Consider the following 13,655-nt stretch of genomic DNA (forward strand, 5'->3'; position numbering starts at 1 on the left):
CATTACATTCAACATGCACAAATCCACACAGACATACTCTGCAGATCTGGATTCAGTTTCTGAATACCAGTCATCTTCTGGAAAGAAAGAGTAGGGAACGGAAAGAATGCAAAGCTGGAGGGAGCTGACTTCTGAATATGACATGTGACTGTTGCTCTTGAACTCACAGCAGCCATGACAACTCACACAAGATCCATCACAGAATGAAGTGGAGTTCAAGCACATTTTCTTCAGAGACAAGATGCCCATGCTTCTGTAAACAACTCTAATGAACCTCAATGGGACACACTTAGAACACACGTAAGTAAATGTGGAGAAAGCTGGGAAGGAGCAGGCAATTAGAGGAGAAAGGGGGAAGAGTGAGTGTGGATGAGAATATGGTAGCATACACAAAATAATGAAGCCAATTAGAGCATGTAATTAATATATGCCAAGAAAAAAACATAAAAAAGGTTTGGGCTGTCCTTTTGCTATGGGTGGAAGAATTTTTCACTTATTGTCTTTACATATTTTGGATTCATCTTCTGTTTAACTATATACTTGTGGGGAACCCCAGAGCAATAGCCATCTTTCCTACTACTCTCTTAGATACTAACATACTGGTAATTTTCCATTCCCCTATGGCTGTTTTCTTGTTAAGCATATGATGCAGCCTGACCCTGAAAGAGTCCCAGCTGCAGGCTTATCGTATAACAAATTATAGCAAAACACCTGCATTCTGCTTGGAAGGACATTCTGCCTCCCTCACATCCTCCCTTTGGCCCATTCCCTCATTTCTCCACTACTTAAACCCTGTGGTTATATTCAATAAATGAGACTTGATCAGAACACTGTCTTGTCTCCATCTCTCTCATCTCTTGTCCCCTCATTCTCACCCACTCCCTCAGGGTCCCTGTAGACCTACCCCTCGGGCCGGGGCTTATACTGAGACTTGGAATTTCCCCATAGGAAACCCTATGGTGATACAGTAAGTTCTATGAAGGTAGGAAATAGTCTGATGTTGTAAAACAAATCTTTGGAACTCTGAACTAATTTGTACTGACCTTTAGATAATATGCAACTTTTGTTTCTGGGTAGATATGACAGCACTTTAATGAACAATTATGTGTACTAATTTTCTATAGGATACAAAACTATAGGGTAACATGGCTGTGCTTTGGCTAAGTTAATTAAAAAATACATAGGCTGACACAACCCTTCCTTAAGTGTTCTGTCCCACAACAATCGGCATCTGTATTATGCTTATCTGTATTTTTATTAGTTACTGTAGTGGCTTCTCCTTCCTCAGTGCTGGCGATCCAGTCTAGGGTTTTGTGAATGGTAGGCAAGCACTCTACTAGTGAGCTGCACTCTAGTCCTAATTTTCTTCTCACTGTTCTTGTTCTATAAATTAGCAGATAGATCATTCCATGTTGCTCAGGCTGGCCTGGCCTTTCACAGTTCTCACCAGCCTCTGAAGATTGGATTCCATGGTGCCTGTCTGGCCTTTATTTAGTGTAGTGGGATATTCACTTCTGTGGCCTGACCACGCCCATTGGGGGGTGGAGACAGTGGCAGAAGTGACCTGTGGAAGGAGGTCTGAGGAGGAGCCAGGGAATACTCTCTGGCTGGCATGACTCAGAGAGGAGAGCATCCGGTGGAACTTGCTGGTGTTCATCTGTCTAGGTTGTAAGTTATTTCTCCCTGAATAAACATCTATTCGGCCTATTTGTTTATCCTGTTTAACCACAATAATTTAGAAAGATTTCTATTAATCAATTACTTAGTATATTTTAAGCCTACAAATAAGTACTGCATAAACACCAACTTCATTCTCAGACTTATGTGAAGTGGGTATCATTTCCACTTCACAGAGGAATAGTTTGAGACTCATAACTCAAGCCTCACTTTACATCACTGCCTGAGAGGCATAAAAGCTGCCACCCAGCACGGCCATCCCCTGGTCCTTGTAAAATCATATAAGAAACACAACTTGATACCTAAACACTGGATGAGAAAAAACTCTATTTCTATTGCTAGTCAACTAGTGTGCTTGTCAGCCCCCCCTGAAAAGCAATTTCTATTCCTGCTGACTGAAACAGAATGAAAAAACAGCATTCAATATGTAGTTATCACCACTCTAACTCCCTTATGAACAGTTACATTATGCAGCAGTCCCTGCTGGACAGTGGGATTCTCACAGTATGTTTATGAAACCAAGTATTTATTGATGAGAGTTCTACTATAATAATTTTTACTCAGAAGGGCTCTCCTATTACCTAAATGTGAACCAAGCTCTTATATTCCAAATTACTTGTTGTATCTTCTATGGATTTCATGATAGGGTGGGAGAAGGGCAGATGAAAGATTAATCAACTAGGATGTTGAGTTAAGAAAGATAATACTGTGCATGCCTTGAGTCTGGGCATTCTGCACCTGTGTTACCCAGCTTTTTACAGTTGGCCACTTACCTGCTGAAAAGTAAACAGAAGCTAGGAATGGTGGTGCACACCTTTAGTCCCAGCACTCAGGAGACAGAGGCAGCCTTGTTCACAGAGGGAGTTCTAGGACAGCCAGGACTACACAGAGATATGCAGTCTCAAAAACAAACAAACAAACAAACAAACAAAACAAAAAAAACAACTCCACCTGCCTGGTCTCTGACCTCTACCTCTGGTCCTCTACTGGAGTTCCAGGACCCTCCCAGAGATCCGCCTATCTCCATGGGACACTCTGAGTTCCTGCTGGCTGGATCCTTGACCCCCATGCCAGGGCCTCTGCTAAAGAGGCCTCAGATGGAGAGTGCCAGGCCCCAGCTAGATCCACCTATCAGTGCAGAAACATCCTGAGTATCAGCCCAGCCTTTGTCCCCCATTGCCAGGACTTGGCTAGAGGTGAGTCTGGGACCAATTCAGGTGGACTCTCCTCTACAACCTTCCCCAGGAATTCCCTGGGTTCGCCGCGGATCCCCCTGCTCCTGTGTCCTGTCCCCATTGAGAGTGCTCTTGGAGCTCTGATACACCCGCACCCACCCCCCACCGAGACCCTGCCCTCCACCTAACCTGTGCCTTAACCTGCCCACTGTGGAGCCAACAATACAGCCATCTTTGGGGAACATCCTGGGGCTGGTCTGAGCACACTAGACCTGCCTATCCACGCAAGAAGATCCGTAATTTCCACCTGCCTGGTCTCTGACCACCAACATTGGTCCTCTACTGAACTTCCGGGCCCCTCCTAGAGACCCACCTATCTTGGGGGATCTCTGAATTCCTGCGGGCTGGATCCTTGACCCTGATCATAGGGCCTCTGCCAAACATGCCTCAGCTGGACAGTGCCAGGCCCAGGCTAGATCTGCCTATCAGCTTAAGGAACATCCTGAGTCCCAGCCTTCGAGATCTTTGACTCTATCGCCAGTATTCTGCTGGCGCCAGGCCCCTACCTGTGGAGAGACCTCCTAAAGAGCTTGGCACACCCACAGCTACAGATATTGAACCTCTGACCCACCTAAGCCCACCGGGGAAGTACCATAGAGGGAGAGACCCCACCACACTTACTGGAAGAAGCTATGGGCAGACAGCAACACAAGAAAACAACTAACAATAGGAAGATAAGCAGGACACCACCAGAATCTAGGGAATCTACACCAACTAGACTAGAACACGACAAAGCAGACGAAGCAGAAGAGAATGACTTAACAATTATCATCATAAAAATGATAGAGGCCCTCAAAAAAGATGTGAGAAAATCTCTTAAAGAAATGGAAGAAAAAACAAACAACAAATGGGAAGAAATGAACAAATTTCTTAAAGTACAGAAAGCCTAGAAAAAACAATTAAATAGGTGAAGGAAATGTTCAAGACTTGAAAACTGAAATAGAGACAATAAAGAAAACACAAACTGAAGGAAAGCTGGAAAAAGAAAAACTGGGCAGAAGATCGGGAACTACAGACACAAGCATAACCAACAGAATTCAAGAGATGGAAAAGAGAATCTCAGGTGCAGAAGATAAACTAGAGGAAGTAGATTCATCGACCAAAGAAAATCATAAATCCAACAAATATTTAACACAAAATATCCAGGAAATGTGGGAAACCATGAAAAGGCCAAACCTAAGAACAATAGGCACAAAGGAAGGTGAGGAAGCCCAGCTCAAAGGTGTCAAAAACATATTCAACAAAATCATCGAGGAAAACTTTCCTAATCTGAAGAAGGACATGCCCATGAAAGTACAAGAAGCATACCTAACACCAAATAGGCTGGACCAAAGAAAAAAGACCCCTCGACATATAATAATCAAAACATCCAACATACAGAATAAAGAAAGAATATTAAGAGCAGCTAAGGAAAAAGGACAGGTAACATATAAAGGCAGACCTATCAAAATGACACCTGACTTCTCCATGGAAACCCTCAAAGCCAGAAGGTCCTGGATAGATGTTCTACAAGTACTAAGAGACCACAGATGCCAGCTACTATACCCAGCAAAAAAAATCACTATAGATGGAGAAAACAAGATATTTAATGACAAAGCCAGATTTTCACAATACGTATCTAACAACCAGCCCTATAGAAAGTATTGGAAGGAAAACTCCAACCCAAGGAAGTTAACTACACCCACAATTATAGGCAGCAAATAATTTAACTACACCAGAAACGAAGGCAAAGCAGAACAAATATATTCACAATACCACTGCCAACAACAAACTTAAATAAAACAAGCATCAACAATCAACGGTCCTTACTCACCCTCAACATTAATGGTCTTAACTCACCTATAAAAAGACACAGGCTAACATTATGGATAGGAAGACAAAATCCATCCTTCTGCTGCATACAAGAAACACATCTAAGCTTCAAAGATGGACATTACCTCAGGATAAAGGGCTGGGAAAAGATCTCCCAACCAAATGGAACCAAGAAGCAAGTAGGTGTGGTTATCCTAACATCTAGCAAGTTAGATTTCAAACCAAAATTAATCAAGAGATGAAGACGGTCATTTCGTATTCACCTCAGGAAAAATCCATCAACACAAAGTCTCAGTTCTGAACATCAATGCCCCAAATACAAAGGCACCCACATTTGTAAAAGAAATGCCACTAAAACTCAAAGCTAACATAAAACCTCACACATTTATAGTGGGAGACTTCAAAACACCACTCTCAACAGTAGACAGGACCACAAATCAGAAACTCAACAGAGAAACAAAAGAACTAACAGAAGTTATGTCTCAATTGGGTTTAACAGACATCGGTAGAACATTCCATCCAAACACAAAAGAATATACCTTCTTCTCTGCTCCACATGGAACCTTCTCTAAAATCGACCATATACTAGGTGGCATAACAAACCTCAACAGATACAAGAGAACTGGAATATTCCCCTGTATCTTATCAGACCACCATGCTTTAAATTGGAATTCAACAGCAACATATATTGCAGAAACCCTACAAACTCATGGAAACTGAACAATGTTCAATTGCACAACACCTGGGTAAAAAGAAGAAATAAAGAAATTAAGGACTTTCTACAATTCAACGAGAATGAGGCACAACATACCTGATCCTATGGGACACCTTGAAAGCAGTACTACGAAGGAAGTTCATTGCACTAAGTGCCCATATGAAGAAAACAGAGGATAGTCACTGAAAGCCTTAGAACAAAAAGAAGCAAACTCACCCCGGAGGAGTAGATGCCAGGAAATAATCAATTTGAGGGCTGAAATCAACAAAATAGAAACCAGAAAACAATACAAACAATCAATGCAACAAAGAGTTGTTTTTTTTTTTTTTTTTTTGAGAAAATCAAAAAGATAGACAAGACTTTATCCAAACTAACCAAAGAGCAGAGAGATAACATGCAAATTAACAAAACCAGTAATGAAAAGGGTAACATAACAATGGACATAGACGAAATCTAGACAATTTTCAGGTCATACTTTGAAAACCTGTATTCCACAAAATTTGAAAATTCAAAGGAAATGAACAAATTTCTGGATAACTATCACCAAAATTAAATCAAGAACAGACAAACAACTTAAGTAGACCTATAACCCTCAATGAAATCCAAGCAGTCATCAAAAGCCTTCCAACCAAAAAAAGCCCAGGGCCAGATGGCTTGAGAAATTCAAGGAAGATCTAATCCCAACACTTCTCAAATTGTTCCACACATTAGAAACAGAAGGTTCATTGCCACAATCACCTTGGTTACCAAGCCCACAAAGACACTAAGAAAGAAAACTACAGACCAATATCCCTGATGAACATCGATGCAAAAATACTCAATAAAATACTGGCAAACGGAATCCAAGAATACATCACAGAAATCATCTGTAGTGAGATAGTCCTTCTGTGGCACTGACCACGCCCATTGGGGGTGGAGCAATGGGCGGAAGTGACCTGTGGAAGGAAGTGGGGCGGGGGGGAGAGCCAGGAAAAGCTCTCTTGCTGCGTGACTCGGACAGGGTTGAATTTCCTGGTGTTCATCTGTCTAGGTTGTAAGTTATTTCTCCCTGAAGAAAACATCTATTCGGCCTATTTGTTTATCCTCATCCTTATTTAACCGCGTTAATCATCCACCATGACTAAGTAGGCTTCATTCTTGGATTGCAGGGATGGTTTAACATACGAAAATCTATCAATGTGATTCGCCCACTGAGAAAGAAAAACCATATCATCATCTCCCTAGATGCTGAAAGAGGTTTTGACAAAATTCAACACCCTTTCATGAGGTCTTGGGGATCAGGGATAACAGAAGCATACCTAAACATAATTAGAGCAATATACAGCAAACCAACAGCCAATATCAAACTGAATGGAGAGAAGCTTAAGGTAATTCTTCTAAAATCAGGAACAAGACAAGGCTGCACTCTCTCTTCATATTTCTTCAATATTGTACTTGAAGTTCTAGCCAAGGCTATAAGACAACAAGAGCATCCAAGTTGGAAAGGAAGGAGTCAAACTGTTTCTATTTGCAGATGATAGGATACTTTACATAAGCAATCCAATAAACTCTACCAGGGAACTCCTACAGCTGATAAACATCTTCAGTAACCTAGCAGGATACAAGATAAAAGCCCTACTTTATGCAGATGACAAAGAGGCTGAGAAAGAAATCAGAGAAACATTACCCTTTACAACAGCCACAAACAACATAAAGTATATTGGGGTAACACTTACCAAACAAGTGAAATACCTATATAATAACAACTTTGTGGCTTTAAAAAAAGAAATTAAAGAAGATACCTTACAATCTCCCATGCTCTTGGCTAGGTAGGATAAACATAGTAAAAATGGCAATCTTGCCAAAAGCAACCTACAGATTCAATGCAATCCCCATTAAAATCCCACCACAATTATTCACTGACCTTGAAAGGATAATAATCAACTTTATATGGAAAAACAAAAGACCCAGGATAGAAAACAAAAACAAAAACAAAAAACAAAACAAAAAACCCTGGACAATAAAAGAACTTCAGGAGGCATCACCATCCCTGACTTTAAGATCTACTACAGAGCCATAGTTCTGAAAATAGCCTGGTAATGGTACAAAAATAGACAGGCAGACCAATGGAATTGAATTGAAAATCCTGATATTAACCCACACACCTATGAACACCTGCTTTTCGACTAAACAGCTAAAAGAATACAATGGGGAGAGGAAAGCATCTTCAACAAATGGTGCTGGTGCAATTGGATGATGGTGCAGAAGACTGCAGATAGACCCATGTCTATCGCCATGCACAAAACTCAAGTCCAAATGGATCAAAGACCTCAACATCAATCCAGTGACACTGAACCGCTTAGAAGAAAAAATGGGAGGTACCCCTGAACAAATTGGTACAGGAGACCTCTTCCTGAACTTAACTCCAGGAGCAAAGACACTGAGAGCAATAATTAATAAATGGGACCTCCTCAAACTTAGAAGCTTCTGTAAGGCAAAGGACACAGTGGACAAGACCAAACCACAGCCCACAGACTGGGAAAAGATTTTCACCAATTCTACATCCGACAATGGGCTGATCTCCAAAATATACAAAGAACTCAAGAAACTAGTCAACAAAACACCAAATAACCCTATTAAAAAAATGGGGTACAGAATTGAAGAAAAAATTCTCAATAGAGGAGATCAAAAAGGCACTTAAGAAAGTGCTCAACACCCTAGCTATCAGGGAAATGCAAATCAAACAACTTACTCCTGCCAGAATGGCTAAAATTACAAACACCAATGACAACTCATGCTGGAGAGGAACACTCCTCCACTGCTGGTGGGAGTGCAAACTCGTAAAGCCATTTTGGAGATCAGTATGGCGGTTCCTCAGGGAAATGGTAATTAGTTCACCACAGGACCTGGCAATCTCCCTCTAAGGCATATACCCAAATGATCCACATCCATGCAACACAGACATGTGCTCAACTATGCTCATAGCAGCATTATTTGTAATAGCAAGAACCTGGAAGCAACCTAGATGCCCCTCAACTGGAGAATGGATAAAGAAGATGTGGCACATCCACAAAATGGAATAGTACTCTGCAGAAAAAAATAATGGTATCTTGAAATTCGCAGGCAAGTGTATGGCACTTGTAGAAACCATCCTGAATGAGGTAACCCAGTCACAAAAAGAGGAACATGGTATGTACTCGCTCATATATGGATTTTAGAACTAGAACAATTATAGGATCATCAGCCTATAATTGACACCACCAGAGGATCTAGGATACAAGGTGCATTCTAAGAGATTCATATAAGGTCCCTCACAAAAGGGGGAAGGGATAAGTCCCCCAGAGCACATGGGAAGTGTGTGGGGGGGGGTAGTCCATGGAAAGAGAAGTAGGAGAAACAGAAGGGGAGGAGAGGAAAGCACGTGCGACTAGGAAGATTGAGTCAGTGTAGGAATAGAAGACAGAAGAGAGTAAGAAAGCGACAGTAAGAGAGAGAGAGAGGGAGACAGAGAGGGAGAGGGAGAGAGAACGAACATAAAAGCGGGAGCCATTATTAGTTCAGAGAAAATGGAACCTAAAGAAAGGTCTAGAAACCTATAAGACTGACTCCAACTAACAATTTGAGAAACCGTGGAAAGGCTACCATAAATACCCTTTCCTGATAGTGAGATTAACAACTAACTTATCCACCATCATGGAGCCCTCATCTAGTACCTGTTGGAAAAAGAAGCAAATACCGATACTAAACACTGAGTCAAACTAGAATCCAGGTGCAGAGAGGAAGGACAAGACCAGGTTGCAGAAATACACCGAGACAGCTGACCTGAACAAGGAGGAGCTAATGGTCCCCCAGAGTGATAGCTTGGAATCCAGCATGGGACTGACTCAGACCACCTGAACATGGGTCTCAGCTAGGACTGAGCAATCTAAGGGACCTCAGACAGTGGATTCAGGATGTATTCCTGGTGCACAAAAGGACCTTGTGGACACATCCCCCATGGAAGGATACTGCCTTATCCTAAAGACAGGATAGAAGTCCTAGTCCCTACTTGACAGATCTAGATGACCCCACCTGGGATGCCATTGCCCTACATGTGGAATTCGGGTGGGGGGATGGGAGGGGAGCGTGGATAGGGTGGGTGTATGTGATGGGGAGAGAGGTAAGGGAGAGTGAGGGAGGGAGAGAGGGAACACTTAAAATAAAAAAAAAATAAAATTAAATAGAAAACAAAACAAACAAACAAACAAAAAAACAAAAACAAAACAAACAACCAAACAAAATCAACCAAACAAACCAAAAACTCCCCCAAAATTTAAGCGACCCCCTGGAAGGGCAATGAAGAGTGGGAGGAAAATTTTAATATTTGGGTCACATCTTGACTTGTGCCCATATATGTTTTTTATGTGTACTAGTGGCTAGAGACGTTCCCCAGTGGCTCCCCACCTTATATTTTCAGACAGTTTCTTACTGATTAGGCTAGTTGGCCAGAGAGATTGAGGGATGTACTGGTCTCCACTGGGGTTTACAGATGTGTTCACATGTTCTGCCACACCTGGCTTTTGTGTGGTGCTGGGGGTCTGAACCCAAGACCTCAGACTAGTCTCTCCAGACCCCATTTTTTTTTTCATTTATACATTAACCAAAACAGAATAAATCTTATAAAGAGCCTATGGATCAGCTGTTCATTTGCCCTAAACATGACAGGATCCTGAATAATAAGCACACCATTAACAAAAACTTTTTTTTTTTTTTTTTAATACAAGGCATCCTTTACATAGAAATTACAAATTAAGCACAAACTTTCGAACCAAGTAAAACTTTTTGAGTCTTGTTTCAGATAAATGTTACAGCTAGTGGTCATGGTGGCTCATGCCTTTCATCCCAACCCTCAGGAGGGAGAGGCAGATATCTGTAAGTTCAAGGGCAGGCTTTCCTGGTTTACACAATGAGTTCCAGGACAGTTAGAGCTACATAGTGAGACAATGTCTCAAAAAAAGATTATTAATTCATGTTTACATAACTCAATCCATGTTTTAAAAACCCTGGTTTATTCATAAAACGTAGTTACTGCATTTAAAAAAAAAAAAAAAAGACAAAACAAAACTCCAAAACATAAAATCATAAAACTTAGAAAATCAAATACATACCTTCCCACTTGGTATGTAGGGACAGCTGTGGTTCCAAATCTTTGCATGCCATAGTAGTTAATGAAGCCAGTCTCTTTCAGAGATTGCATGGCTTGCTGAACTTGCTCATTAGTTCCTGTTATATTCCTGCAAGGACCCAAATTATCCAGAGGAAAAAAATGGACAGTCAGACTCATTTTATGATGCACACTGCAACAGTGGCTTCTATACCTCACCTTTGCAATCTTTTCTTTACTTCCAGAGGACTCTGTCAGTTTGTTATTTTAATCACCCCCTACCCCTCCCCACGTTTTTTCCTTTTAAAGACAGGGTCTCTCTGTGTAGTCCTGGCTGTCCTGGAACTTGTGTTGTAGACCAGATTTGCTTTGGACTGCAGAATTATGCAAGGAGAATCCAGCACATATTTCAGGGATCTACCCATCAGAGATGCATATCTGATATAGACCTCATTTAGCAGGGCATAAGGAATACATATCCACATTCTTGTGTGAAGAGTTCTCTCATATTACAGCTTGGGGATTTCCCCCTGAAGACTACAGTGTGTTAACTGTTTACTGGGCACATATTCTGTGGATGGTCTGGAAGATGATTCTTAATTTAGCTATCTAATTTTGATATATATACTGGGACATCATGCTTCATAACTGGATCTATTTGTCCCACAAAGACTATGCACTCTTTTTGCTTGTTTTTGGAGATAAAGACTCCCTGTATAGCCCCGGCTGTCCTGGAACTAGTTCTGTAGAACAGGCTCTGCCTCCTGAGTGCTGTGATTAAAGATGTGCACTGCCACCACCTGATGACTGTGGACTCTTAATAGCTTGCCTTGTTCTTTGACTCAGACCACTAAACAAAATTAGCTCACTTTTACCTCAAGAGCAAATTTAAACTGAAGACTGTTTGTAAAAAGAAAATTTTATATCTTGCACAAAGTCAGAAACACAGATGTCTACCAAGGTTACTAAGAAAAGCATGTCAATTCTTCATTTGCTAGTCTACTAACAATAGATCTGTCTTAAAGTCGTTATTGGGCACTGTGTCCTCCCTGTCCTTCGGACCTTATATTGCTCCTAACCAATGAAAACTAATTCTGTAATTCTTTATCTTTTGCTTCAAGCCTTGAGGTAAAGAGAGATTTTTGGGGAGGAAACTAGAGAGGTAGTAGCTGGAGGGAAGAGCTAGATGAAATGAGCAGAAATGTAAAAGGATAAGAATGTATGAAAAATAAGTAAAGTAGGAAAAAGCAGCAGCAGCAGCAACAGAATTGAGAGAAAATTAGAGCTAAGAAGTTATAGACAAGTATGACAAAAGAATTAGAGGATATAAAGAGAGTATAAAAAAGCATACATATAGTAAGAACATGGTATAAGAAGATTCATTTTCTATAGCCCTTAGATTTTAGTTTCTTTGCTTATTGTAGCATCCCTTTTTGAACACTTCTAAGTTTAAAAAATTCTAAGGCAAGACCTTGAGAGTTTTTGATATAGATTGGCCTTGAATGGAGAGACATTCCCCTGCCTCTGTGCTTTAACCCTCAGTGCTGGTATAGAAGGCATGGTCAACCACTGCTCAGCTCATTTTTATCAGTTTTAAGTGCATATTAATATAAGATGAAGCACATGGGCAATGTGGTACAGCTTCTACCACTTTGCAGTACCCAAACTTGTTCACTGCCCCCAAATGAAATTTATTTATTTATTTTGCAAGTCTGCAAACCACGTAGACCATGTCGACCTTGAAGGAGTCATGTGACCTGGGATTACAGGTACATGCAACTATGCTTGATCCCAAACTGAAACTTTTATCAACAAATAACTCTCTGCCAAAGTAACCTAATTTTTCCATGAATGTGCCATTCTAGGCAACTCATATTAATTAAACCACAAGCTCTTTATCTTTCAAAACTGGATCTGAAGAACACAGCGTTTCTGAAGACTATAGGAACTCTTTGAGGGAGAGACAAAGACCATTTATCAAGAGAAATACTACACAGTACTTGTTTCCCACTCCTACAGTCTTTGTTCTCCCAGCTACCCCTCCCATCTGTGCCAGCTGCCCTGTAGCCTATCAACACAGAGCAACAGACAAAGGACACCCCACTATCCAGGTAGCCCCAGGTACTCCTACCTATACTTTTTTACCTGAGAACAACAGTGAAGTGATTTCCTTGAAGCTCTCCCAATTTCAGAGGGTTTTTCTGATAGCTGAAATTCCCTAGCTTAAAGTTCATCAAGCACTTATTCAGGTGGGCGAGTCTTTGTGCACTTATTCTTTAAAGAAAAAAGGAGCAGAGAGGGAGAGAGAGAGAGAGAGAGAGAGAGAAAGGATCGTGAGAACCTGCAGATGACAATGGTACACCAAGGTTGGGAACATTAGAAAGAATGCACTTTTCCTCCCCCAACTAGTCTTGTGGGTAGCAGTACTGGACTGACGGGACTTAAACAACAATGGGAAGATATAAGTAAGAGATGTATTGGATTCTACTTTCTGTGGGTAAGAGGTAACACAAGGGATGGTAGCAGACAGTGAACCCAAAGAATGGTAAAGAGTGGTCTTAAGAAAAGATCAGTCATAATTAGGCCAGTAAGAAAAGTATTGTAAACTTACTGGGCATTGGTGGCGCAGGCTTTTAATCCCAGCACTCGGGAGGCAGAGGCAGGCGGGATCTCTGTGAGTCCAAGGCCAGCCTGGTCTACAGAGCGAGTTCCAGGACAGGCTCCAAAACAATACAGATAAACCCTGCCTTGAAACAAACAAACAAAGTATTGTAAATATAACTAAAAGACAACCTTGGAAAACATAAAATCACTGAGAAGAAAGAAAATTTACTGGTTTAATCCTTTTTTAAAAAAAGCATTTCACCTCTGCATCTCCTCATCCTTTTAGAAACACCTTGAAAATGTGTACAGCTAGAATTGTACAAACCTGTATCTTGCTATCATTTCATAGAAGTGTTCCCATGCTGTTACAATTGTTTCATTGGAAAGTCTTCATCATCCTCAACAGAAAATCTATTTAGAAAAGCAAATACTACAGTGTGTGTGTATGTGTGTGTTTGTGTGTATAATAAGTGTAAATAGGAGCAGGTAC

The 13,655-nt window shown here is 41.0% G+C and overlaps 1 protein-coding gene across 1 annotated transcript in view; it reads right to left on the reverse strand.

The window, feature by feature from the left end:
* Pus7 (pseudouridine synthase 7) overlaps positions 1-13,655 on the reverse strand; it is a 47,714-nt gene that overhangs the window by 11,738 nt on the left and 22,321 nt on the right. The window contains exons 7-8 of the mRNA XM_051174810.1: positions 12,707-12,835; positions 10,566-10,691 (exon numbers count right to left, since the gene is read on the reverse strand). Of these exons, the coding sequence (XP_051030767.1) occupies positions 10,566-10,691; positions 12,707-12,835 (255 nt within the window). The remainder of the gene's footprint in view (positions 1-10,565; positions 10,692-12,706; positions 12,836-13,655) is intronic.

This window comes from Phodopus roborovskii, unplaced genomic scaffold (assembly GCF_943737965.1).
Source record: "Phodopus roborovskii unplaced genomic scaffold, PHOROB, whole genome shotgun sequence".
NCBI lineage: Eukaryota > Metazoa > Chordata > Mammalia > Rodentia > Cricetidae > Phodopus > Phodopus roborovskii.